We start from the raw sequence: 27317 nt of genomic DNA, 5'->3' as shown, positions 1-27317 counted from the left end.
TACATCTTAACAAAGTATTCATAAGCGAAAACAGAATTGACTAATATTTTTATAACCTAGGGGTCAAAATATAGCCAGCGGTACAGGTCTATTAGGCGGCGCCACCATACACCGAAATACTACCAAAAACAATCTACGTAATTTGGTCGGGTTATTTGTTGCCTTATATGGTTCATGTTATACTCACGTCCCAGAGCCTAACTAGCGCCACCGGAGAGATTAGGAACTATTATTTAAAGCTTAACGCGGTCACTTTTACAACAATTCTGCCATAAGAGATTGCGATCCTTTCTATACCATCCATAATAAACTGGTATAAACAATGCTATGACGTATACTTTCCATCAAGATATCAAGATCAATTTCCACGAAACACTGTCATGCAACTAACGACTTAAAACGGTTGCCATACCTACTGATAAAATAGATTTGTTAATACTTAATTAATTAAGTATCTAGTCAATCATATGTTCATTACCTTTATTAGGTAATTCTTTATTTTATAGGTCTACCGATTAGCTGTGCTGCCTCCTGCCTACGTGCCTACTAAGCTACAGGGTGGGCCAGTGATAAATTCTCTTTTCGTCTCGACCTCTTTCGTTAAATATAAATCTAGGCAAATGAAAAAGGTGTCATTTAAAAGAAAAAGAAAAAAAAATATTTAAAATAGTGCCCTATGCTGGCTCATAGACATAGTATATACAAGTAGTTATAGACGCGCCACCGAGCGACCGGGGGTAAGAGAAAGAATATTCATATAAAACTTGGGCAGCATAGGATTTGTTCTCTTTCACTCTTATAAATTTCGGTATATATTTCGCCATCGCCTCCTACTTATGATGCCACCCGGTCGGTGATAAATAAGGACAAAGCATGGCACTATTTTTCTCTTTCCTCTTATAGGAGTCGCAATAAGACTATCTTTCTCTATCAAAGAGTGTCAGGCCCTTGTGCTGGCTACATATGTAACTATAAATCGTAGCGATTAATCTGTTGAGAGCGGATGCAAGGAAATCAACGCGTAAACGAGCTACGGCTTTGGGATTGTCCTGAACAACTTAGGACGCATTTTACGGCTTGATATCGGCTACAACCTTACAAAATTCTACTTTTGCAAGATTTGAAACAATCTGACTTTGATTCAAGGCATGGGCGTAGGCACGGTGGGGTAAGGTGGGGCAGTAGCCCCACCCTGTTCTCGGACCCCAAGGTAAGAATTTTTAAGCAAAAAACGCCACATACACCTAACCAACCATTCAAAATGAAATAATTGGTCTGTGCGGGGATGTCATTAGAGATGATATCACAGTCGACGTAAAGAACGCACGCGCCTATAGTATCCTAGCAGACGAGAGCAGCGACATATCAGGGAAAGAGCAACTTTCAATTGGTATCCGATTCTTTGATGAAGAAAAGATGCTTGTTCGTGAAGAGTTTTTAGGTTTTGTGGAATTGACGGCCAACAATCTATAGCTTCTGCTATCGATAATTTCATAACAAATATAGATCTAAGTCCAAAAAAGTGCGTAGGACAAGGGTATGACAGCTGTTCCACTATGGCAGGAAAGGATGGTGGTGTTCAGAAAACTCTACAAGAAAAATATACAAAGGCGCAGTATTTTCACTGCTCCAGTCACAAATTGATTTAGTTGTGCACGACTTAAACCAAGTAGTAGGAATACGAAATACTGTCACCACAATAAAATAAATAATAAGATTCTTTCGAGAATCACCCCTTTGTCGAAAATGCATACCCAATATACCAATGTTCTGTGAAACCCGTTGGTCCCAGAAATATAAAAGTATTGCCATTTTCAAGGAGCACTATGTTCAGGTGGTCAGGGCACTTTTAACACTATCAAAAGAGGGTAACAATGCAACCAGAAAATCTGCTTTTCAATTGCATTGTGCAGCTACACAAATACTGAGTTTATTATTAGTGTTTGCCTAATAGCAAAATATTCCGCAATGCTGCAACCGGTGGTAAATACTCTGCAGTCAAAAAGTATAAACTTGTTTCAGTGTGCAAACCATATCAAAAAAAACATGCCAACATGAAAAAACACCGTGAAAATGCCGAAGTTCAAAGCCAAAGTTTAATAGCCGAAGCAGAATAAATCGCCGACGATCTTGATATAGATTTTAGAACGTCACCGCCACGGATTGCAAATAGGCAGACACATCGTGCTAATCCTCCGGCACAGACACCTAGCGAGTTTTGGAACAGATCATTGATGATTCCTTACCTAGATTCTTTAATTATGTCTCTAGAGCAGCGTTTTTCTGAGAGCAATTCACCGGCGTATTCACTACTAACATTACACCCGCACCTAATGCTTCAAAAGCCTTATGAATAATTTTTGAAAAAAATGGAAGGTGCTTCCAATTACTACAACAAGTGGGTTTCTTTGTGAAGCTGAACTTTGGTATGACACGTCGAAGCAAAAAAAATTGGCACAGAGTGAACTGAAGGAAATTGATTTAGTTGCGCTAATTGAAGAGACACAGCTGTTCTTTTCCACCATAAGATATATATTAATTGCACAACCCTGCACAACACGCACTATCGAAAGGTCATTTAGTACTTTACGAAGGGTAAAAACTTGGTGTAGATCAACAATGACAGAAAACCGTCTTGTCTGCCTCTGCATGATGAGTGTGCATGGAAAGAGGGTTCAGAAAGCAAAAAATAAATTTTAAATAAATTTGAAATCGAAATTATAGCTAGATTTAGTATAAACTCTCGCAGGTTATAATTAAAATAAGGTGTAGGTGTGTAAATAAAAAGCCTATGGTCGGAAACCACCACTTAGTTTATTTACTTCTGCCCCACCCTTTAAAAAAGTCTGGCTACGCCCATGATTCGAGGTCTAATTTTGCAATTGAAATGTTAGACACGTTCTCTAACTTCAAAAACGACATCTTCTCAGATGAAGCCCATTTCCACCTAAATGGATTTGTCAATCGTTAATCGTCAAAACTCTCGTAACTGGGGGCCAGAGAACCCACGATTGAAACACCAAAAGCCCTTACACTCTCATTTCACTCTCAGAATTAAAGGAGAATATAAGTCAAGAAATCCCATCAATATCTCCGCAACTTTTTAACATAAGTTTTTCAAAATTTACAAACAAGACTGGAAGAGTGTCGCAACTGCTACGGACGACATCTTGATAATTTAATTTTTAAAACGTAAAATTTATTTTATTATCTTAATTTCTAAATATACTTCTTATTTAAAAACACAAATTATTATTGAAAATTTTTTGAAATGCATTTATCATTGGCTCACCCTGTACAAAAGGCGGCATCTCAAAAACAAATGACCTTGAAAATTTAACTTTCAATTACTTATTAAGGTACTAATATTCAATTACTTAAAAGGTACAGTTAGCATCAAGAGTAACGGATACGAAACGTATTTTATAAATGATGGAAAGCCACAAACATAAGCGCCCGCAGAGATCACCATGACGCAGCGCGCAAGAACTAACCTTGTAAAATAGGACACCTCTTGCCATATATCACACTTGAAGGGACGGAAAGAACATGTCTAGTCACTTTTTTCGGAAAATGAGATTTTAATTTCAAAATGTAGAGCTCTTAATGAACTATTGGTTATATCTTTTGCTACCACTGTATAATATATGTAACACAACTTTTTTTTAGTTAAAAAAGACCGTCACGGAATTACCATACATGTTGACATGATTCCAAATTTTAAAACCGCGATTACTCAAAATGTTACTTAAGTGACTAGACATGTTCTTTCCGTTTACCCTTCACTTGTGTACCGAGACAAACCTTACTGGTTTAACGGTATTTTTGTAATTAAGTTGTATATTATGTGTATCTACCTGATTAAATAATAATAATAATAAATAACATATTAAATATATTAAAAACGGGTCACTAATTTAATATGTCTATGTCTCACGGAAGTTTTGTTATTAAAATAATAAATAACCGTACTCGTGATAGTTATAATCAGGCATCGTAAACTGCGAGCGAAATCCATTGAAATGACGTACTTTGAATTGACAACAACCCTAGTACTTCAATGGATTTCGCTCGCAGTTTACGATCATTGGTTATAATAGAGTTAGACCAAGATCTAGGCGTCTATTTAGACAGCACCCTGAGTTGGAAGATACAGGTAGCTGAAATTTGCCGAAAAGTCACTGGATCTCTACATGCCCTTAACAGACTTAAACACTTTTTACCCGTTAAAACAAAAATATTATTAGCACAGACATTAATCCTACCCATAATTGACTACGGTGATGTGTGTTATCCAGACTTAAATGAAGAGCTCTTGAACAAGTTAGATCGTTTACTAAATAACTGCATTCGTTTCATTTTCTGTCTTCGTAAATACGACCATGTCTCCTCTTTCCGCTCTAAACTCGGCTGGTATCCTATACGTGTTCGTCGAAATATTCGCATGCTTTGCACCCTCTTTTCTGTTATTAATGATCCCCAATCTCCCGAATATCTCAAATCTTTCTACAACTAATATGGTGTTTCTCGTGTCCGTCAACTTCGCTCTACTGGCAACCTTTCTTTGTCCATACCATCTCACCGAACAGGTTTCATGTCCTATTCTTTCTCTATTCAGGCAGCTCGCCTGTGGAATAGTCTCCCTGTTAAAATTAGACAGTGTCCGAATAGATTTGCATTAAAAAAATCCTTACGTGAGTACTTTGCTGGCAGAACGATGAATTCTTAGTGTTTCTGTTTTGAAAGTTTCATCTGATATCTTATGTATTTGTATGTATGTATATTGTATGTATTTATATGAATATTATATATACAGATATATGTATGTATGTCTATGCCTATCCATTATTTAACTATACTTGTATATATGTAATCACTATGTTGCACCGCCTACAAATTATCTGCTTTGCCCGAAGGTTGACTGGTAGAGAATGCCTCATAGCATTAAGTCCGCCTTTTGTACGATTGTATTTTCTTTTGTGCAATAAAGATTAAATAAATAAATAAATAAATAAGATCACTGCAATGATTTTGATAGCATAGACTGTGCAAGTGTTATTTATACGTCACTAGCGACCCGCCCTGGCTTCGCGCGGGTAGTTCAACTAATTTACACAAAACCTTTACAAATGATACATATAAAACTTCCTCTTGAATCACTTTATCTATTAAAAAAACCGCATCAAAATCCGTTGCGTATTTTAAAGATCTAAGCATACATAGGGACAGACAGCGGAAAGCGACTTTGTTTTATAGTATGTAGTGATAATAAAATTAAATAAAATCATAGAAGTTTGACGTAACACTTACAGTCTGGGTTGTATACATATATACTATGTCTATGAGTCTGGGCTATCAAAATCGCTGCAGACTTATCTTGCTCTAACTCTTAAGGCCTCTTGCAGTGGCGTAACTAGGGGGGGGGCTGCGTGCCGTCCAAGGGGGGGCGCCAAAACATAAAATTATTTTCAAAAACATTGATTGTTCCCGCCGCGTCGAACTCGGTTAGTTCGGTGGTCTACAGGCTACGTTTGAGGGGGCGCAAATTTGGTGCCTGCCCCGGGCGCCATTTCCTCTAGCTACGCCCCTGGCCTCTTGTTTGGTACTTATTGCAACAAAATGTTTGCCGTAATTAGAACGATTATAAACGTGAACTAGGGTATCGAATGTATCGATATAGGCGGCTATAAGTGATAGGTAATCTTCATAGGTTTTTTTAATATAAATTTTATGATATTGCTGTTTTTATTGTAATGTTTTCTTGTATAATATGTGCAATAATAGTTATTTACGATACAAATGCGGAAAAGAGGAAATTCGGAACGAGTGGCGATAAATTAAAACACGACCGCAGGGAGTGTTTTAAATCGACACGAGCTGCGAATTACCTATTCGCACGTGTATCGTACAACGTTTTACAGTACATATGGCCCTTTAAACTGTCGACATATGCACGAAAAGTGCTCTTTTACGCACTAGTGCGGGAAATTGCACCATATGTACTATAAAAACAATTTTTATTGTATTGTAATTAATCAAAAACAATAAAATTTTAAATGGTTTATTTTACAGGCAACAAGTCTCCCCAGTTACTGGACCTAGCGCACCTGTACGTGGTCTGGTCAAACTTGGACTTGGAAAATATGATCTCTTGCAGCTCCCCCTGTTTCGTACACAACCTACAAATGGTGTGCCCGGAGCGGACAATGGGTGCTCGCACTATCCTAGGCCACTGAGGATCATCGGATGGACGTACACCTTTCCTTAATATTACGTATGAGAATAATTCTGCAAACACGTCTGATTTTGAAGGGTATGGCAGCGATTCATACTTCATAATGAAGTTACAAGGTGTTTTCAATTCTAAATACCTTGGGCATACATTATCATTTGGACATGGTGAAAATGCATAACCATTGTTTTTGCCTTTGGATAAATTTAAAACGAATTCTCTAGCTTCATTCACAATTTGGAAGCCAGCGTTAGACCCTTGCTCAACTATTATCAGGAAATCTTCTGTTTTCTTCCATAGTTTTTGAATGGTTTCCAATCTTGCTCGCATACTTGGTAGTTCAAATAATGAAAATGCTGATAAAACTATATTGTATTTGAGATCTGTTGATGCCGGTAGGAACTGACGTTGGAAATAGCCTTTCAAAGGCATAGTTACGTTGTCTTTCCCCTGACATAAGAGTAATCGGGCCAAATCATGCATGTGTGGTGAGGTATCGACACAGAAATATTCAAATATGTCCCCGTTCCAATAGTTGTTGACGGCCCATGTGCCCGTTCCTAGTCCTGAGCCAAAGTCAAAGAAGCTTCTTGGCTTGTAATCCGGATATTTCATTCTTATTTCATCTAATATACGCACTAGGACGGCATACTCGGGTGCAGATCTAGACATTAAATATTGTAAGCATGTTGCTTTGTCATATGAAATATTACCCCAACGATAAACATTTGCCTTTAAAACGTTAAAAACTTTCGATTGCACCTGCTTATTCAACTGATTTAGTTCGTCTTCTGTCAAATTATCCCCAATCTTCGAATATGCTTTCTTAGAAATTTTGTCGTGTATTTTTGCTGCTTTCTGGTCAATATCTCCTTCTTCTGGTGGAAGTAAGCGTGATCGAAGGTAGTTGCTGAGCTTGATGCTGTCCTGGTGCATAGAACGGGCCCCAGAATCGTCTAAAACTATTTTTATTGCCTTGACTATATCTGGAGGTAACGCTGCTATTTTTACTCGGGTTGTTCCCGGGTGCTTGCGCGGCTTGTACTCTTTGCTTTCAAATTTATCTTTCAAACTGGTGTCTAGCTCTACTTTAATTGAATAGTTGGAGTAAAGCGTTGAAAAACGAGTTACTCTTAATTTTCTAAACATTTTGTGGAGCTTATAACCTAACTTTTGCGTGTTATTGTTTAGCACCTTAGCACTGTCTAATTGACAGTATTGACACATAACATAATGCAGTGTTGCCTATTGTAAAATATAAAAGCTAATAACAGACTGGCGTACCGGACGGCGACCTTGGTCCAGTCAGCATATCTCTTTCTCGCTGTCTCATAGTTGTTCAACCCAAATTGGCAGTAAACAAGAACAAAAAAACTATACTCATCCTTTTCTTTTGGGTGCTAGTACCAGTATAAGACAAAGATAGTATAATTCTCTCTGTCTATGTTTGAAATGAGACAGTCCTTTGACCAACTGTATATAGAAAGACTTTTCGGGAAGAGGAGTCGTGGAAATCGTGTAATGTATTGCGACTCTTCTCTTTTCGCACAGACTAGCTGCGTCCTTAACAGACGTACAGACCACCTTCCACACAGGCCAGTCCAGACGGGATGATCAAATCGATTAGGTCAAAAAAGAAATTTGCGTCAATCTCCAATTTTAGATTTATGGTGATATTGATATTTATACTGTTTTTATTAGTAATTATTGAACGCTAACAAAATTTTGGTGGTAACTGCTGGGATTTTTTTTCCCAGTAGTTAACAGTGGTAAAAGGTGGAAAAAAAATTCCCAGTAGTTACCACTGGTAACAACTTAGAGGTATTTAGTGGGAATAATCCATCTAAAATGCATATCAAAAACACTTTTACTAGATTCCTTTTATTATAACATAACGAGAATAAATTTATGACATTGGCAACCTTATAATTATCCTTTTTACGGCGTAAATAACAAAAAAGAAATCACGATGCTTTCCGTACATTTTGTCGCAGCTCGCAGCCGTGCGGCCTGTGACTAGGGTTACCAGATACAAATTTTGAATTGCCTGACAAAATTACTGTGACGTCAACGTTTTTACTCGCGGTGCACGCGTCACATTTACCTTTTTTTCGCAATTTGAAAGTTTCTGGAGTATGTTGTATAGATCACGGGAAGTAGAATCGACATCTTCCCTCATCTTCTTCGATACATATACATCGGGTGGACCTTGTTTTAAGCCTAGCTCGTTTTAGGGATAGATATACTGATTTCTAATGAAAGTTTACACAGGTACACTGAAGATGCAATATAACTGCATACTTTTAGTGCGGCATTGCACTATTCAACTTCTCTGTTATAAATCATGCATTGCTAACTTACAAGTGCAGGCAGATAGCAACAAAACTGTAGTTTTTTGCAGCTTTTCGCCATGTGGCCTCTAAGGCCCCATTAGCACGAGAGCTCAAAAAACGTTGCGTGTGTGATGCACCCATAAGTAAAGGCGAGAAAGAGGTATCGCTTTCTCGCTCTTACTTATGGGTGCGTCGCACACGCACCGCTTTTTAAGCTCTCGTGCGAATGGGGCCTAAGTCCGCGTTCGTCACTAGTCTACGAGGCTGGAGAACAGAAATTTTAAGTGGTTAAGCTTGCAGACGCCCCCGAAAAGTGTTCATATTCACACTCATGAGCATAACCACAAACAATTAGCTCTCGTATAGTATGAATCTTCTCAAATGATTTTTACGCTTAACACCCTAAGCTGTTAAACAAAACCAATTATTTCTTTTATGTGAGCGGTCGGCCATTGTGTGCCATTGTGCCTGAGCGCGTGCTACGGCGCGTGCCATTGTCACGCACACAGTGGGCGTATTGGGCAGCAACAAATGTAAATTTTCATTAATTTCTTCGGGAGCGAAAATCAATTTGAGTTTCTCGAGTCCCCTTAATCGTTCCACTGAAGATAAGTGGCTGAATTTTAAATCTTCACACCACATCAAATCGAGTGTCTGTAAGTTTGTTGACTCAATCTCTTTAGACCTTTACTGGCAAGTTTTACGATGCAGCTCTCCGAAACCTGTAACATATTAAATTCAATTCAATTTATTTATTTAAGACAACACTGGCCCATAATGGTTAGTAACAATTAAGATTAAAAACTAAGTGTTAGTGGAACAAAAAACAGAAAGCGACAAAACAAAAACAGACAGCAATAACATTCTAACAACTATCACCTAATAGCGGTTATGACACACTCAAAATGCCGCATTATAGGTGAGTCGTATCGGCCCGCAACAGTAGCCAGGATGGGGTTGGAGCTGGCCCGCACTCTGCAGAGCAGCGAGGCAATTCTCTTGCGTATTATGGCATTGTAGTCATCCGTGTGAGCTTGCACAAACATGCCCGATGCGCTTCAGAAACGGGACAGCCCCAACAACATCCTGAAACCATGATTATATTGGACGCTGTCCAGACGCTGCACGTGTAGAACACATTGTCAGGTGTTCATTCAGACATAGTTCACGATGACGCGCCGCACTCGATCGGCGTGGCGTTCAGTTAAAAAAACTAACCTTATCCCTCACCCTGACGTTTCACAGCCAGCCCCGTACCAGGATCAGGAGCCCCTAAATGAGGGCCGTGAAAACAAGTCATCATTTGCTTACCCTTATTGGACAAAGGAGCCACTTACCAATCCAACGACACGCCGTGGGGCGCCTGTGCCGTCACGTGCACCTCGACGGTTATGGCGTCGTCCTTGATGTAACCCCTCTCCGGGTCCAGGACATCGTCCCACTTCATGAAGTCGGGGAATCCCCAACCGTTCTTCTTACTGTTGAGAAAAAATATCAATGAAATTAAATGTATTATGTTTCTGCTGGCGACATAATAATCCTAAGTTGGCCGTTACTCTTCTGTCGCAGTTTGAATGGTAGTTTAAAATATCAATGAAATTAAATGTAGATACGTATTATGTTTCTGCTGGCGACATAATAATTCTAAGTTGGCCGTTTGTCGCGGTTTGTATGGTAGTTTTTCTAACTGAAATGAGCATGAGCAACCCAGCATGAGTACAGAATACCGATTTACCGATCAAGTGCCAACACTGCCAACGATAGATTAATCCGTTTGACGCAAGATTAATCCGTTTGACGCAAGATTTATAAACCTACGTTTTTTTTCTTGGAATTGTGGTTTTGCGCGTGAGAGAAACAAGTAATTATTGCAAAAATAAAATATGTTTAATTTTTATTCATTAATTTTTAATAAAAAATTGACTAATTAGTTTACTGTTTAAATTTCGCGCAAAAACGCTCCAAGCTGTCACGTGATCTAGATGACGTAACGATGTGATAAACAAACTGCTGTCAGTGCCAGAGGACCACCAGCGGGCGCAGCATGGTTCCATTTTTATCGCCTGTCACTATACCCGTCACTTTCGCACTTACATACTTGTTAGAACGTGACAGGCGTGGTGACAAGCGATAAAAATGCGACCGTGCTACCGCCGCTGGTTTGACAACTTGTCTTTGCGTGTTTCCCACACCGTGACGTCACGCGCTCTGATTTGCGTTTGCAGTCACGTAATGCCGGGCATTATTTTAAATACTTTTAATTATTTTTAATTAATTTATTACGCTTATTTACACATACAAAATATGATTTTCAGCATTCAAATATTCCCTGCTATGGTAAAAACCTAGTATTTTATATATTCGCGTTTCATGTCAACATCCCTATTTTAACTATTCAGTATAGCAACTAAACCGAATGAATGAAACTATACCCATCTGTTCCCGCCGGGGACAGATGGGTATAAACCGTGTCTGTGTAGTATATAACAGAGATAAAACAACACACTTCTTACCTGCAGAACAAAACCTCCATCTTCATAAAAAACGGTTCACAGTCCGGCTTATGCGAGATGAGTCTCAACTCTGCCATGGCGTTACACGACCAGCTGGAAGACTCGTTCTTCTCGTTGCACTTCAAGAAGAAGCCGAGCGTTTTCCGCTTCAGCAGGTCGGAGTCGAGCGCCTGCCGGGGCATCACCCTGATCTTCCAGGGCAGGTTGCGCACGTAGCAGGGTGGGGACAATACCGGGCCCTCGAGGCTGCGGAACTTCTGCACTGTGTAGCGGAAGGTCGCTTCGGACCGCGCTTCGTCATATTCCATTTCGGTGTCTTGCTGTATAGGCAGAATTACAGTGTTTATTCATAGTGTATTTTTTCAAAAATTAAACCATTTCCTATACAAAACAAAGAACTTAATGTACATTAACCTACGCAGGTGTATCAAATTTAATCACTACATAGTATAAAACAAAGTCGCTTCCTGCTGTTTGCCTGTCCCTATGTATGCTTAGATCTTTAAAACTACGCCACGGATTTTGATGCGGTTTTTTTTAAATAGAGTGATTCAAGAGGAAGGTTTATGTATAATACATCAGCATTGCACCCGTGCGAAACCGGGGCGGGTCGCTAGTTTATATTATATAATGCTCACTATTGTAAAATTAATTGACATATGTAACTATTTATTCAACACACTTGCTCAAAACAACGTTTTTATTCCACCGATTTTTGGCTCATTATCCTAGATATTAAACACGCGTGCTCTTTCAGTGTATTATTCCACTCGTGCTTTTTCATTATATTATCCGACTGAGTTAAGAAGGTAACTGATTGCTAATAATATGCATGGAAAGGGAGCCTTCTTTAATTGGTCGGACTGGCGGGCACCGGCGCGCTCCTCGCGCCTGCGCGGTGCGCGGCCCGGCCGGCCCGCCCGCCGCGCCGCCCGCGGCCGGGGCGAGGGGCGGCCGGCCGGCACGAGTATGAAAGATGAAACACACAATACTAACTGTTTTAACTATTAAAATTTGATTGTTTCTTTTTTTTTTCTCGCAAGTGTATTGAAAAACGTCGTATGAAACGCGTGTGCATTGGTCATTACACACATCGGCTTTCTTATTGCGCGCTCGCTTACAGCTCGCGCGCACAATATCGCCTCGCGTTTAATGACCAACTTAGCACACTTGTATCATAATGTACTAATACCTACTACCCGAAACTGTAATAATGATAATAATCTAATCTGTAACTTGTAAATCAAATTGTGACGTGTAATATGTAATATTACTGTGAAATAAATGAATATGAGTATATTTACAGCTGTGTGCAATATAATAGGTCAATGAGAAAAATGAAATTAAGGGAAAACCATAACTTTAGAACTTGCTGATTGAAACTTTTTTTATTAAAGCCTGACCAATAATATATGATCATTGTCAAGAGGGCGCTGTTATTTTCATGTATAGGGTGACAATTCAGTATAGTATGAAAAAATTAGTTCCAGTGAAATCATATATTCCTGGCCAGGCTTTAAAGTCCCCGCACCGCGCACCTACGCATTGTGGCTAGGGACCGGCCCGCTATCCCTTACATAGGTTTTGTAAGGGTTTTGCATAAGGCTTAACTCACCATACCCTTTGCCAGACGAAACCCTTTCATTTTGCTTCTAAACCCTTACAAAGCTAACCCGTTTGAGTAATCGGTAGCCCAAATACCCTTACAAAACCCTTATCATCCGCTCACCTACACCTTGCATATCGCTTATAAGGGTTAGCCTTATAAAGGGCTTCCTTTTAGAATATAAGCGTACTAATTTAAATCGTCTACCTTGTTCATAAAGCACACATTACTCGAATCCGAGCGATCGGCGGCGGCGGCGGCGGCGTTCATTGACTAGATATATACTTAATCCTGTCTCTTTCACGCAAGGCTGAAATACGACATTATTTTTGGCTAAGCTTTTCGGTAAGGGGTAGTCAAAGGGGTATAAATGGGCTTTCAGTTTAAACTGGAAAGCCTTTAATATGTTAGCCGAGTTAAGGGACGCCCATTGAAATGCTTTTATCGCGGAAAGGGTTGTCCGGTCCCTGGGTAGTAGATAGTAAGGGTTAGTGTTGAATTTGTACTACGTAGTCACAGCAAGAGATATTACCCATGAACATTATTTATACACGGAGGCTAAAAATAAATGCATTCCCGGTGCCAGGGAGGTTTTGGGATTATACTGAGCAACTTTTACCAGGCCTCCTTCACTCGCTCAAAGCCACGCGCTATATGCCTACTGCTCGGCGTATCGTCGACGATATAATCGACAGAGGGCCGCCGAACGCCCGCCTGAGCGCTCGTACCGCACGTTTCCCGCGCTTACGCTTCGAAATGCCGAAACCACGTAATTATTGTGCAGTAGATGGGTGTAAAAGTCAAAAAACAAAAGAAATTTTTTTCGTTTTTTAGGGTTCCTTACCCAAAGGGTAAAAACGGCACCCTATTACCAAAGATAGATATAACTCCGTAATAAATGGATACAGTCTAAGGAAAAAACGTGCCTCGAAAATCAAGAAAATTTGATTCTCGTTCAGAGGGCGCTACTAGTTTTGGCCTACAGTCGTATAGATGGCGTTTACGGTTTCGTTTGTTATTTAACAATTTTAACGCATATCAGTGAAAGAACATGGGTCAAAATCATAAAAATAATGAATGCAAATAAAAAAATCATTTATCTACATTTAAATACATTCTATCGTATTTTTAAAAATCTTCATTTTTAGTTTTAAAGTGTGTCGACAGATGGCAGTGAATTTACATGGGTTACAAAATTTACTATGACAGTACCGCTCTAGTATAAGTTACTCTATGCTATTACTAAGACTCCGCTGCCGCTGTCCGTCTGTCACCAGGCTGTATCTCATGAACCGTGATAGCTAGACAGTTGAAATTTTCACAGATGATGTATTTCTGTTGCCGCTATAATAACAAATACTAAAAAGTACGGAACCCTCGGTGGGCGAGTCCGACTCGCACTTGGCCGGTTTTTTCATTTCCGAGAGACAAAGAAAGGTGAGTAGTATTTTAAATCTATATTTATGAATTTTGTCACTATTTATTTCTTTGAACATAAGTAGATAAATCGTAAATTAAGGAGTTTTTTGAGTCAGGTATTATAAGTGTTGTTTTTAAATATTTGATTGACTAATATAAAATATGGTTGATTCGCAACATTCGTTTTATTACAATAATAACATAAGTAACAGTACAACCCTAGCGCATTCTTACGATGACGCGTTGGCACGTGACTCGCACGGCGAGCAAGGCAGTCTCGACTCTTTGTGCGCCATACTTATGGTACATTTCTTCTCGTCCTGAGCAGCAGGTATTATTATTAAGTTTTTGTAGGCTATTATAGAGTAGGTATTTTCGCTTTTGTATGGGAATGATGTATCTGTTACGTAGTAACTATTTATTAATCTGTGCTTTTACTATGGGACCAACCACGAAATCGCGAAAAAAAATTTGGCTGTTTCATACATTTTGGCTTGTGCATTTTCTATGGGAGAGTACAATTTTTTTTCGCGATTTCGTGGTTGGTCCCATAGTAAAAGTTGCTCAGTATAATCCCAAAACCTACCTGGCAACGGGAATGCACTTATTTTTTAGCCACCCTGTATATACCTACTTTCAAGTTAGGGCACTGTTCTGCGATTGTTTTTAAATCCTGCTCGCTGGCGCAGCACGCGACCTCGAGTGACGCGCCAAGCTTGCGGCAGCACAGCTCAAGCGACGAGCTGTCAACCTCCAACCAACGCACATCTGGTACATGCCGCCACAATGCCCAACTGGGCAGAATACCAATACTGATACCTGTAAGTAATTAATACATACACATACATATAATCACGCCTAATTTCCGGAGGGGTAGGCAGAGACCACGGATTTCCACTTGCTACGATCCTGATATACCTCTTTCGCTTCCGTCACTTTCATAACATTCCTCATACACGCTCGCCGGTTTTGGGTGCTCTGGACCTGGCCTTTCTTCAGGGTTTCCCCGATCTAATAGTTATTTATTAATACTTACAATACAACGGCAAAGTCAGTTGATTTTTAAAAATGGGGCGACATTTAGCTCATTTTATTTCCAACCTCTCTTATCCTTATCTTTATTCTAATATTTCTGTATTGTAGAGTAGGACCAAGCTGAATCTGTATGACATATGGCATTTGCAATAACAAAGTGTGGCGATGTCTTCATTAATAATACAAAAACTTTTGAGTTTAGCTGGACAGGATTTCTGTTCTGTAGGCGCCTTTTTTTATACTACGTCGGTGGCAATCAAGCATACGGCCCGCCTGATGGTAAGCAGTTACCGTAGCCTATGGACGCCTGCAACACCGGAGATATTACACGCGCGTTGCCGACCCTAACACTCCTCTCCCTCGTTGAGCTCTGGCAACCTTACTTACCGGCAGGAACACAACACTATGAGTAGGGTCTAGTGTTATTTGGCTGCGGTTTTCTGTAAGGTGGAGGTACTTCCCCAGTTGGGCTCTGCTCTAGATCTGGAATGACATCCGCTGTCCTGTGCCCTACCACACAAAGCGAGATGTCATTCACAGTGCCCATACCTCTCTTTTGGACGTAGTTTAAGGACATATCCGGATCCGGACGCAGTTTAAGGACATACCCGGGGCCTAAATAAATAGTTAAATATATATTATAGGACATTCTTACACAGATTGACTAAGCCTAGCCTTTCAAAGATTGCATTTTAGACGACCGGTCTGGCCTAGTGGGTAGTGACCCTGCCTGTGAAGCCGATGGTCCTGGGTTCAAATCCCGGTAAGGGCATTTATTTGTGTGATGAGCACAGATATTTGTTCCTGAGTCATGTGTGTTTTTTATGTATTTAAGTATTTATATTATGTGTATCATTGTCTGAGTACCCATAACACAAGCCTCCTTGGGCTTACCGTGGGACTTAGTCAATCTGTGTAAGAATGTCCTATAATATTTATATTTATATACTCTAGAATTTGGGAGGGGTATCGCCGTAGCCGGGTGGCCTTACTGGTCCACATTTTTTATTACTTTCTTTATTTCAGTTTAGTCTGTATGTCTTACTTGATAGGTATACCAGCACCATCTTCTGCCAGCCGCGACTGACACGCTCCGAAAGTATTATGTCCCGCAATGGTACATAGTTCAGCACCCGGCGCCAACAATCCTCTTCCATGTTCAACATCTGAGTTGACAATAATATAACATTAGGTACAGAAGGGCGTTGTAATTTTCAATCGATGGGATGAACATAAGTAAATAAAAAACCGGCGAAGTGCGTGTCGGACTCGCGCACGAAGGGTTCCGTACCATTACGCAAAAAACGGCAAAAAAATCACGTTTGTTGTATAGGAGCTCCAAATAAATATTTATTTTATTCTGTGTCATCTGTGAACATTTCAACTGTCTAGCTATAACGGTTGATGAGATACAGCCTGGTGACAGACGGACAGACAGACAGACAGCGGAGTCTTAGTAATAGGGTCCCGTTTTTACCCTAAAAACGAGGTTTCAATTGACCTTCGCCATAATCGCTATGTTGCGAATTTTCAGTGGTACAGTCGCCATCAGATATATCGGAGCGTCCAAGGCGCTCACAAATATCTGAACACGCCTCTATTGTCAAGGCGTTAGAGTGCGTGTTCAGATATTGTGAGCACCTCGGCCGCTCCGATATATCTGATGGCGACTGTACTAATTTATTTTATCTTCTGGCAAGGAGACAAAGAAGACTCTTTGACACGGACGTTGAAAGTCACCGAATGTGACCGATGTATACAAGAAGAATAATTTTTAAGAAAAAAAACCGACTTCAATGGGGGATGCCGTTGAAAGATTACTTATTGTTGATCGTGCACTCTTAGATTCCAGACGATGAAATGAAAAAGACAGCATCTTTTGCCTAATTATGTAGAAAAGGAGGTAAAACCACCCACTTTTCTAGTACCATTTCGTTTCTGTAAGGGTCGCAGTTCTAACCTAACCTAACTCACTTTTCTGATAGCAGTTCTGTTCTGTGAGAATCGCAGTTCAAACCCACCCACCCATCTATTAACCCACTTTTCTAGTAGCATTTCCGGGTCCAGGTCTGGATTCGGATCCGAGTCCGTGTCCGTTTCCTGCTGTCTGGGTCCAAGTATGGGCCCGAGTTCGGTCGGGGTCCGGGTCCGAGTCGGGGTCCGGGTTCAAGTCCGGGTCCGAGTGCGGTCCGGGTCCGAGTTGGGGTCCATGTCCAGACCCGGGTCCGGGTCCGAGTCCGGGTCCAAGTTTGGGTCTGGGTCCATAACGAAGAGCACAAATCGCCAAACGTGAACTATGTGTCATCGAAGAGTTCCATTCTGATCATCATCAGCAGTTCCACTTCATCAAATGTCACTTTTTTAAATGTAAATGCTGGATTTGTTGATGAAAATACAATAATCACAATATGTATGCCTTTCACATTTGAGGAGTTCCCTCAGTTCCTCATGGATCCCATCATCAGAACTCGAGCTTGACAAAAATGTGTCTTGAAAACTTAAGTTGCTTAACAAACATAAAGAAGAGGAGAAATCGCCAAACGTAAACTATACGTCATTAAAGAGTTCCATTCTGATCATCATCAGCAATTCCATTTCATCAAATGTTACTTTTTTAAATGGAAATGCTGGATTTGTTGATGAAAATACAAAAATCACTATCGCCTTTCACATTTGAGGAGTTCCCTCGATTCCTCATGGATCCCATCATCAGAACTCGAGCTTGACAAAAATGTGTCTTGAAAACCTAACTTGCTTAACAAACATGACGAAGTGGAAAAATCGCCAAACGTGAACTATGCGTCATTGAAGAGTTCCGTTCTGATCATCATCAGCAGTTCCACTTCTTCAAACGTCACTTTTTTAAATGTAAATGCTTGATTTGTTGATGAAAATACTAAAATCACTATATGTTTGCCTTTAACATTTGAGGAGTTCCCTCGATTCCTCATGGATCCCATCATCAGAACTGCGTTTTGACAAAAACGGGACCAATCTGTATGTATATACTTCCGATAAAAATAAAAACATACAACCGACTTGAGAACCTCCTCCTTTTGAAATCTTGAAGTCGGTTAAAAATGTCAAAAATGATTGTCAAAGATGCAAGAAATAGTTATTTGTTTTACAAGGGGGCAAAGTTGTTGTTTAACCCTCGTGCCTTGAAACCTTCGCAACGCTCAAGATTCCATTTTTCGAACCACTCGCTACGCTCGTGGTTTATTTTTGGAATCTTTCGCTTGCTCGGGTATCAATATTAGCACGAGAGGTTAACCAAATTTTGCCACCGAGTGAAACACAAACGTTTTTCACCATACCAACACAAGGAGAATACGAACTGTAAAATATCAAACAAAATCAAAGCAAATAGATTCAGACCATTCCGGAGCTCCCCAGGTAGCATTTATACGTCTTTATGACGTCAGCGACGTCATAATGATGTCATAACGACGTCATAATTACGTCATTATAACGTCGCTGACGCCACTTTGCTACCTGCGTCATGAAGTTTACCCCTTCTGCCGATCCAGCGAGCAGGCTGCGAGGCACGCGGCAGGCGCTGAAACCGTCCGGCAGCGGTAAATGGGAGTTGCTTGACACAATGTTGGTGAGGACCGACAAGACCTCGTCCTTAGTGAAAAGCGGAGACTTCGCCGGACCCTCCACGAATTGCTGCGGCGTCAGCGTGAGGAAACGGATCTTTCCGAGCACATTCCGGATCTTTTGATCACCATCTGTGAGAAAGTGAAACGGACGAATTAACTAGGGGAAGGTCGGGTAAAGTGAACACCCCAGGCAAAGCGAATTCGGCCTCCCAATCCCGACCTGTTCGTCTTCGTCGCACCGCATGTCTATACAACGTTCGGGTTCATTTGCACTGTGAGCGGCTGGCGCTGTAGGGAGCGGTTGCATTTGAAGATAACCGCCTCACAAGCCTAGGCATAAAACGGGAAAAAATCGTAAGCCCTCCTACGTGTACACGTTCAACGCAGCTGGCCAACTTTATTGTCACGCGCGCAATAGTTTATTTAGAGCAAGTTTGGCCTTGCCAGCCACATTAGGGCTCACACTAGACAACGTCCATAATGTTTAGGTAAATAACTTGTGTTTTGATTTTTAATACACTTTAAAGTTTTTTCCAAGACGCAATGTATTGCGAATTTTGTTATGTTTAAGGTGTAATAGGCAATGTCAATCACAATGATAATAACGTACATTGAAGGTAATATTTATTTTGTATGAAAAATACGAAATGTTGGTCAGTTTGAGGAGTAGCCTTTAATTTGTTGATAATAATAATAAGTTTATTGTTTACCGTGTAAAACATGATGTTAAAATGATACATACAAAACACCACCACAGGCCACACATTGTATAGGGTCGCCGCGCGGCGTCATCGAAAAAGATGAGGAGGTCTATAGTGTACAGTTTATGAAGTCAATGAAAAGTTACTTGTACTTGTGATAAATGTTTCAAATTATTATTATTAAAAAGTTATTGTGTTGATTAAAATGTGATGTCTCGTCATGGTTTTGAAAAAAATCGATTTCGACTGGCAAATCATATTACTTTTTGGCAACCGGATTTTTAAACCAAATTTGACCCCGCTGAATCCGAATTTGATGATTGCTCGATCGAAATCTTGACCGGAAGTGAGATAATTAAGATGGCGGCCATTATTACCGACATAGGGTCGGAGAGTCGGAGTTCCTTCTATGAAGACCCATATTTTTAATAAAAAAATTTGATAATTATTTCAAAAAACAACAGTAAAAATAACATTTTCTGAAAGTTTGGAATACCTATCTCCCATGGTTCCTAATATACAGCCCTTTGTCAGAGTGTTGTGTGTCAAAGTGAAATCTTAAATGTTGTTAAAAATAATCAGAAGTTCGTTCGATTTTATGGCTGATATTTGCTTTGCCCGGGGGCCTGTCCTCTTACACTTTGCCCGGCATTGTCGCAAAGCGAATAAAATATGTTTTTCATGTTTTGTTCAAAGTTACAGAAATAGTTAAACATTAAAGATTAATGTTGTTTTTATTTTAAAGTTGGTTAAATAAAGACTGACGTCGTTTTTTTTTTCATTTCTACCTTGTTAAGCTTTCCGGTTATATCCAGTCAAAGGTAAAGGTGTTCACCTGGTGTTCACTATGCCCAGACTGCCTCTACATGCATGATGTTTTTGGAAAATGCCAGTCAAATGTTTCTAACAAAACCTGCTATCTATTGTACCCCAGAAACTGCCAAATTGGGAAAGTAGGTTGTAGGCATAGAGTAACTTATACTAGAGCGGTACTGTCATAGTAAATTTTGTAACCCCAGTAAATTCACTGCCATCTGTCGACACACTTTAAAACTAAAAATTAAGATTTATAAAAATACGATAAAATGTATTTAAATATAGATAAATGATTTTTTTTAAATGCATTAATTATTTTTATGATTTTGACCCATGTTGTTTCACTGATATGCGTTAAAATTGTTAAATAACAAACGAAACAGTCAACGCCATCTATACGACAGTGGGCCAAAACCAGTGGCGCCCTCTGAACGAGAATCAAATTTTCTTGATTTTCGAGGCACGTTTTTTCCTTAGACTGTAAACATCTATTACGGAGTTATATCTATCTTTGGTTGTAGGTTAATGTGGCGCACGCACACGCAGTACGTAGGTGCGGCGTGTCAAAATGCCCCATATAAAAACCGCGCGCCGTGTGACGTCACAGCACACAGTGAAAATAAGTTTGTTTGTTATTTACGCCGTAAAAAATGCGTTGAAGTATATCTATATAATAACTTGTCATATGTACCCAAATTTTTCTCGTTATAAAATAAAATAAATTAATTAAGGAACCTATCAAACGTTGATACGTTGATACGGGGCACTGAAAGTGATCTTTCAGTCCGCTTAGATAAATGAACCACTTTCAGAGCACGAGAAATGAAAAGGAATATTAATATTTCGTTTACCTTCTGATAAGGTGCGCGTGCGGCGGTCCACCGCCGCGAACAGTTCCAGTTCGCTGCTCACGCGCAGACGCTCCATCGAGAACACCTCCAGCACTGTGCTCAGCTCCACCTCCTCAAAGTTGCTGTTTTTCAACACCTCACTGGCATTAACCTGTATCATCTGAAACATAGTATTTTGTCAAAAGAATCATTAGTGATACAAGCTTTTATCGCTGACCGTACTTTTCTTTCCACTGGCAACTAATACTCATCGAGACAATTCTAACATGCCCCCATTTGGGGTGCGCTTTATTATCACAAACTTGTAACCTCTTGTGTTCATCATCAAATCAAATCAGCTCGGTAGTACCATAATGTCCATAATATTGCATTGTCACCGTCACCCAACCTACATTATGTACCATCGCTTACACTCTTAACTGTCCACGGGTTGACCTTACGCCTCAAAAATATCTGTTGGATCGGGTTGGAGGTTGGTTTAATGTTGTTGAGTGTAGTTTGGGCCACGAAAAAGTTTCATTTTTACATTTATGGAAAAAAATGTACTGTCCTTAATGATCATAAACCGTTGGAAACTTTATTATTTTTATTAAAGAAAGGAATACATGAAATCCCTTCTGCTAGATTACAAAGACTTAAACTAAAATTATTAAAATACGATATTGATTTTAAATATTTAAAAGGCCGCTTGATGCATATTGCAGATTTGTTGTCACGTAGTTATTTAAATGAAGTAGATGAAGATCAATCATACATGTTTGAAGTTATACATTGTATTGGATTAGGAAATTATTTACAATGTACAGATGAACAGAAACAAGAATTAACTGAAGAAACGTTTTATTACAAAACATTACATGAAATATCTGAACACGCACCTAGCGCCTTGACAATAGAGGCGTGTTCAGATATTTGTGAGCACCTTGGCCGCTCCGATATATCTGATGGCGACTGTAATAAGGTCCACCGATGGACAGTTAACAGTGTTGCTGTTTGTAAGTGCCTAGTGAAGTTTCAGCTCAATCGAATAATAGAAAGTTGGTTTAATTTATCTTGCATGATTTGACCCGAGTGTACATTCCTACTTACATACATTGAAAGTGAAATAAAAGCTTGTGATTAATTTACAATTAATTTATAATATTCATAGAAGGGTTTTTGCAGCATTACCCATGTTTATTTTAATGTAATTAGGTTAATAATCTTATTTCCTACGGACATTGGACCCAGGCAGACAGCATCCCCTTTCAAATTAGAGCAGAGATATTTACTTTTTCAAAGTCCCAAAAGTTGGTGTAATTTGCGAGTTTCCTGGTAACTACCAAGTATTAAACTAGACAAATTTCGATACATAGCAGTTATTTTTCAAGTGTTTTTCAATAAAGAGTCGTCAAGGTAATTTGAACTATTACACACATGAACAAAACATGATACACACACACAGTACAAAATACATTCTTACCTACACTACATCCACATATCAGCCCCACATATCCATATACGCACACTAATAACACAAATACACATAGAGTTATAAATATAGAGCTGTACCTAAGAAGGGTACATTATGATAGTAGCGACCGACCCCAACCGTCCCGGGACCAGTCTGAAAATTAGCGCGGAGCCCTCTGGCACCGCACATGCTGAGATTGGGACCCTTTGCCTCACCATAGATTTAAGTTAATAGTTATTATGTTATGTTAAGTTGATATTTAAGTTTAAGTTTAGTTTATATTGTATTTTTAAGCTATCCTTTCATAAATTGTAGATTTTTTCCTAAGGTGTGGCAATAAAGATTTTTTATTTTAAATTGGAACAAAGTTGCATTTCTTTTGTTTCGTTCGATTTCAAAACAAAAGAAAATCAATACTGTTAGAAGTATTAGATTGCAAGTACATATATTTGGAAAATTTCGACCTATGCCGCTGTGGCCCAGTGGCCGAATGGCACAGGCACCGGCCTGGATAGCAGAGGACGCTGGTTCGATTCCAGCCTGGGGCACTGGAGGCCTTGGTCACTTTTTCTTAGTATATGACATTTATTTCAGTTTAAAAGAAAATCATCCATATTTCCAAATCAAGTTATTCACAATTGATTTTAATTTCAAATGGCTTTTTTTGTATGGTGGGGCGTGGGCCTTAGGAAGCTAGGCTAGACATGAGTAATAAAGTCATACCTGTTTACATGTTTTTAAAAGACCATGGACTTCAAAGACTTTTGTGAATTCATACACGCAGCATACATTATTTGGAGATAAAGAAGACAAGATGTAGAGGAGACATTTCTTCATGAGGTGGGGCAGCATGTATTTCTTGGCTCCATAGTAAAGCCCACAGGCGTTTACCACACAACTGACGTTTAACTTGTCTGTGTAGATATACCTAAAATATAAATTTAGTTATTTTTAACACACACCCAAATTCACAAAGGAGTTGGGATAATGTTTACTGTGATTTAACTTACAATATTCTCCTAAACAACTGTACAGGTCCAGACCGCGCGAGGCTTTTGGCGGTCGGAGCCCGGGAAGCGGGTTACTGGCTACATGCCCATCCTTCGCCTAATACTGGTACTTTCTTGGATCCGGCCTCCCTTAGACTGGCGACTGGTTTGCGACTCGGGGTTTCGGTGTGTACGCCACACATATGCTCTTGTGGCACGGACGTGGACCGACTGGGACACCATGGATTATCTTGTCAAAAAAGTGCCGGCCGTTTTTCAAGACATGCGTGGCTTAATGACATAATCCGTCGGTCTCTTGCCACCATCAATGTACCCGCTCTTCTTGAGCCGACTGGCATTATCAGAGATGATGGCAAGAGGCCCGATGGGATGTCCTTGGTTCCTTGGAGCTTGGGACGGATGTTGGTGTGGGATGCTACCTGCGTAGACACACTGGCACCGTCCCACCTCCAACGGACTAATGTAAAAGCGGGCGGAGCGGCGGAAAGCGCCGAAATTTTAAAACGTAATAAATATAAGAGCCTCGGTAGAGAGTATCATTTCGTTCCATTTGGAGTTGAAACTCTAGGTCCATGGGGTCCCAGCGCGCATAAGTTGTTTGCAGAAATCGCGAAGCGTCTGGTTGACGTAACTGGTGACCGAAGAGCTGGCGGCTTTCTCGCACAACGTATCAGCATTGCGATACAGCGGGGAAATGCCGCCAGCATCCTTGGTACAATGCCTCAAGGGCCTATTTTAGATTTAAGCTAGTTATTAATTTCGTTTACGTAGTACCACTGTATATATCTTGTATGTAAATAAATGTCTTTTTAACATAATACCTTTTGACCTGTCTCATCGATAGCAGTATGTTTTGTTCTGCCTTATCCTAAATGGAACCACATGTTATATATAATATCAATCATGGATTAATCCAAAGTTAACCTTTACTCCATTGCTTTCTATCATTCGCTACTCTTCTCCAGTTTGGACAAGCTGTCAGTTTGAGTTCGTCTTCCCACTTCTTGTACTGTCTTCCTCTATTCCTTTTACCGTCTCTAGGATACCAATGTGTTACTATCTTACTCCATTTTTCAGGTCTGTTCCTTATCATATGCCCAGTCCACCTCCATTTCAGTTGATCTATCTTTGAGAGTACATCTGGTATGCCCGTTTTTCCTCTTATAGTTGTATTTCTGTGTCTGTCTTATCGTTTGATTCCCAGCATGCTTCTCTCCATTGCTCTTTGACAATAAATAGCGAATGATAGAAAGCAATGGAAGGAGTTAGAGGAGGCCTTTGCCAGGAGGCACACTGAACTTAGAGACATATTATAACAAAAATAGAAAACTACCAAAGAAAGGAAGAAAAATCTGAGTTCAGGATAAAGGGCTTATAGGTATATAGATGATATAGATGGAACCTTTACTCCACCAACTAAAACTTATTCTTTTCTGCGACGACTGGTCTGGCCTCGTGGGTAGTGACCCAGCCTATGAAGCCGATGGTCCTGGGTTTGAATCCCGGCAAGGGCATTTATTTGTGTGATGAGCAGATATTTGTTCCTGAGTCATGGGTGTTTTCTATGTATTTAAGTATTTATATATTATACTCGGTCTTACTTGAGCCACTGAAAACCTGAGACACCCCAACAGATTTTTTTTATTTTAAACTTATCTTGAGTAATTGTTTAATCCAATAATAATTTAAAAAATATATTCATTGTTTAGTTTTCTTAACAATTCTATTCGACTGGTAATTCTACACAAGATACTTCGTCGTTTTGTCGTTTTAGTGACATCAAACAATTGCTAGTTACCATCGTAAACACTGTTAACTGACCATTTGCATACCTTACTGCAACGAGATAAGGTTTACCAATGGCCAGTTAAGGGTGTTGCTCATTGACAAATAACGTGTCAAATGCTAGTTATTGATATTGTTGCATTACAAACTTGTAGACTGAGCATGTAAAAATAATAAATAAAAAAATTACCCCCATTAAAACATAGCACAATCGATTCTCCTATCGATTCTGAACAAACTGTTTTTAGGTTTTCAGTGGGTCATGAAACACCGTATATATATCGTTGTCTGAGTACCCATAACACAAACCTCCTTAGGCTTACCGTGGGACTTAGTCAATTTGTGTAAGAATGTCCTATATTATTTATATTTATATTATATTATTATATTCTTTTCTACATATAAGATAAAGAGGTGACATAATACTTTCAAACATACATACAACAAATAGTAAAAAATAAAAAATAAAGATTAAACACCTTAAATGTTCTACACAGCATAATATGTGCTTTCTAACTTCATACATAAGGCCCATATCACCGACACATTAACAATTTGCCTCTTTTACAGGTATCTTACTGTATAAGACATGACATTTAATTCATGAACTTTAAACATTTTTTTTTACAAAGTTTTATATTATAGCACACAAGAAAGTAGGTATACTTAGTACTTAATTTAAGATCAGATGACACTTACTCTAAAAGTGCTTTAAAAGCTTTAGGTTGTATATCTGTGACTGGTATCAGTTGGTTGTTTGTCTCCGCTATAGTGCCATAAAACATGGCTTCAAACACCGGGGATGCCAATGACAGCATCAACTTGTGACCTGGCACCACCTCCGAACCCACCAGGAAGGAACAGTCTGACCATAAGCCGGACTGCAGCAGATGAGCAACCCGGGGCTTCAAATCCTTATACTGTAGCTGCCAATCATGGGGTTCCGGCAACATTCTAATTAAACAGTTTGAAATATTTATATCTGGTATTATTAATATTACGCCCTAGTATGCGGCTCACATCCACAATTGAGACAAATTTAATAGCACTCGAAAGTCTAGACAGGTATTCTGCAGTAGTGCATCCACATATATCAGCATTATTATAGCTCATAAGTACTATTAAAGATTTGATGTAAAGCATGTAAAGTTAGAATACCTTCTTGCAAGTAACAGCTAATTTTTTAAGTGCACTCACCTGAACAATTAATTATTCCCTTTGCGTAAGGTACACCAGTTTTCGAACTACCAGAATGAGGAATTACACTTAACAAGTCTCGGAAAGCATCCACGAGGCATCCACAAACGGAAGCATGTGAACGGGGGTTATTGGCTTGGCTTGCCGGCAGTGTTACCAGCCCGTATCCCCAGTTTCGGACGATGTGTAATCTAAAGGGCGCTCCACGTTCGTGCGTGAATCGCGGAGCGAAGCCGTGAACGCGAGTGTTGAGTCTAGTTCGCTAATCAGCGAAATCGACTCCACACTCGCGTTCGCAGCTTCGCGCCGCGTAATCTAGAGCGCGCTTAAAAAGGGACGGTTTTTATCACAATGTAGTGGAAGCCGCTCGACCCCAATTACAAAGAAAACCCGCAAATCGATGTACAGGTTAGCCGTTTGGCACACGCATACTAGAGGTCTAAATAAAATGTTTGACCCACAGTTCCTAAAAAAAAAATCCCTGTGGGGGGAGTGGTAAAACATATTTTTTTTGTATGGAAAAAAAAATCCAAAACCTATCGTGTGTGGTATCATACGAAAGGGCTTTTTGAGGCGATTCTAAAAATATATCATCATTACATTTCGGCCATTTTTTTTAATTAAAACAAAAAGAATTTTCGAAACATACCAAGTCCTCCAGATACGATATGGCTGTTTTTTTTGTACAATATACCATAAATAATACTCCTCATGTCTATTATACTACTCTTTGTGTCTAACCCAGAGAAAGCAATTTTGAA

At 39.6% G+C, this 27317-nt stretch overlaps 2 protein-coding genes across 2 annotated transcripts; both read right to left on the bottom strand.

The window, feature by feature from the left end:
* Nucleotides 1–6045: 6045 nt before the first annotated feature.
* LOC134752042 (methyltransferase-like protein 17, mitochondrial) lies at nucleotides 6046–7420 on the bottom strand. The gene has a single exon (XM_063687603.1). It carries the CDS (start codon nucleotides 7379–7381, stop codon nucleotides 6062–6064), a length of 1320 nt encoding a protein of 439 aa, XP_063543673.1. The 5' UTR covers nucleotides 7382–7420; the 3' UTR covers nucleotides 6046–6061.
* A 595-nt stretch (nucleotides 7421–8015) lies between these two features.
* LOC134752142 (uncharacterized) lies at nucleotides 8016–26684 on the bottom strand. Its single transcript, XM_063687733.1, has 10 exons — nucleotides 26557–26684; nucleotides 26059–26313; nucleotides 23288–23492; nucleotides 21112–21271; nucleotides 18652–18872; nucleotides 16184–16304; nucleotides 14738–14922; nucleotides 11079–11398; nucleotides 9903–10043; nucleotides 8016–9287 (listed from the first exon to the last, which is right to left on the bottom strand). Exons 2-10 carry the CDS (start codon nucleotides 26310–26312, stop codon nucleotides 9266–9268), a joined length of 1629 nt encoding a protein of 542 aa, XP_063543803.1. The 5' UTR covers nucleotide 26313; nucleotides 26557–26684; the 3' UTR covers nucleotides 8016–9265.
* Nucleotides 26685–27317: the final 633 nt, after the last annotated feature.

Source organism: Cydia strobilella, chromosome 24, assembly GCF_947568885.1.
Source record: "Cydia strobilella chromosome 24, ilCydStro3.1, whole genome shotgun sequence".
NCBI lineage: Eukaryota > Metazoa > Arthropoda > Insecta > Lepidoptera > Tortricidae > Cydia > Cydia strobilella.
The sequence above is the reverse complement of the archived record's forward strand: the minus strand, read 5'-3'. Positions and strand labels throughout refer to the sequence as shown.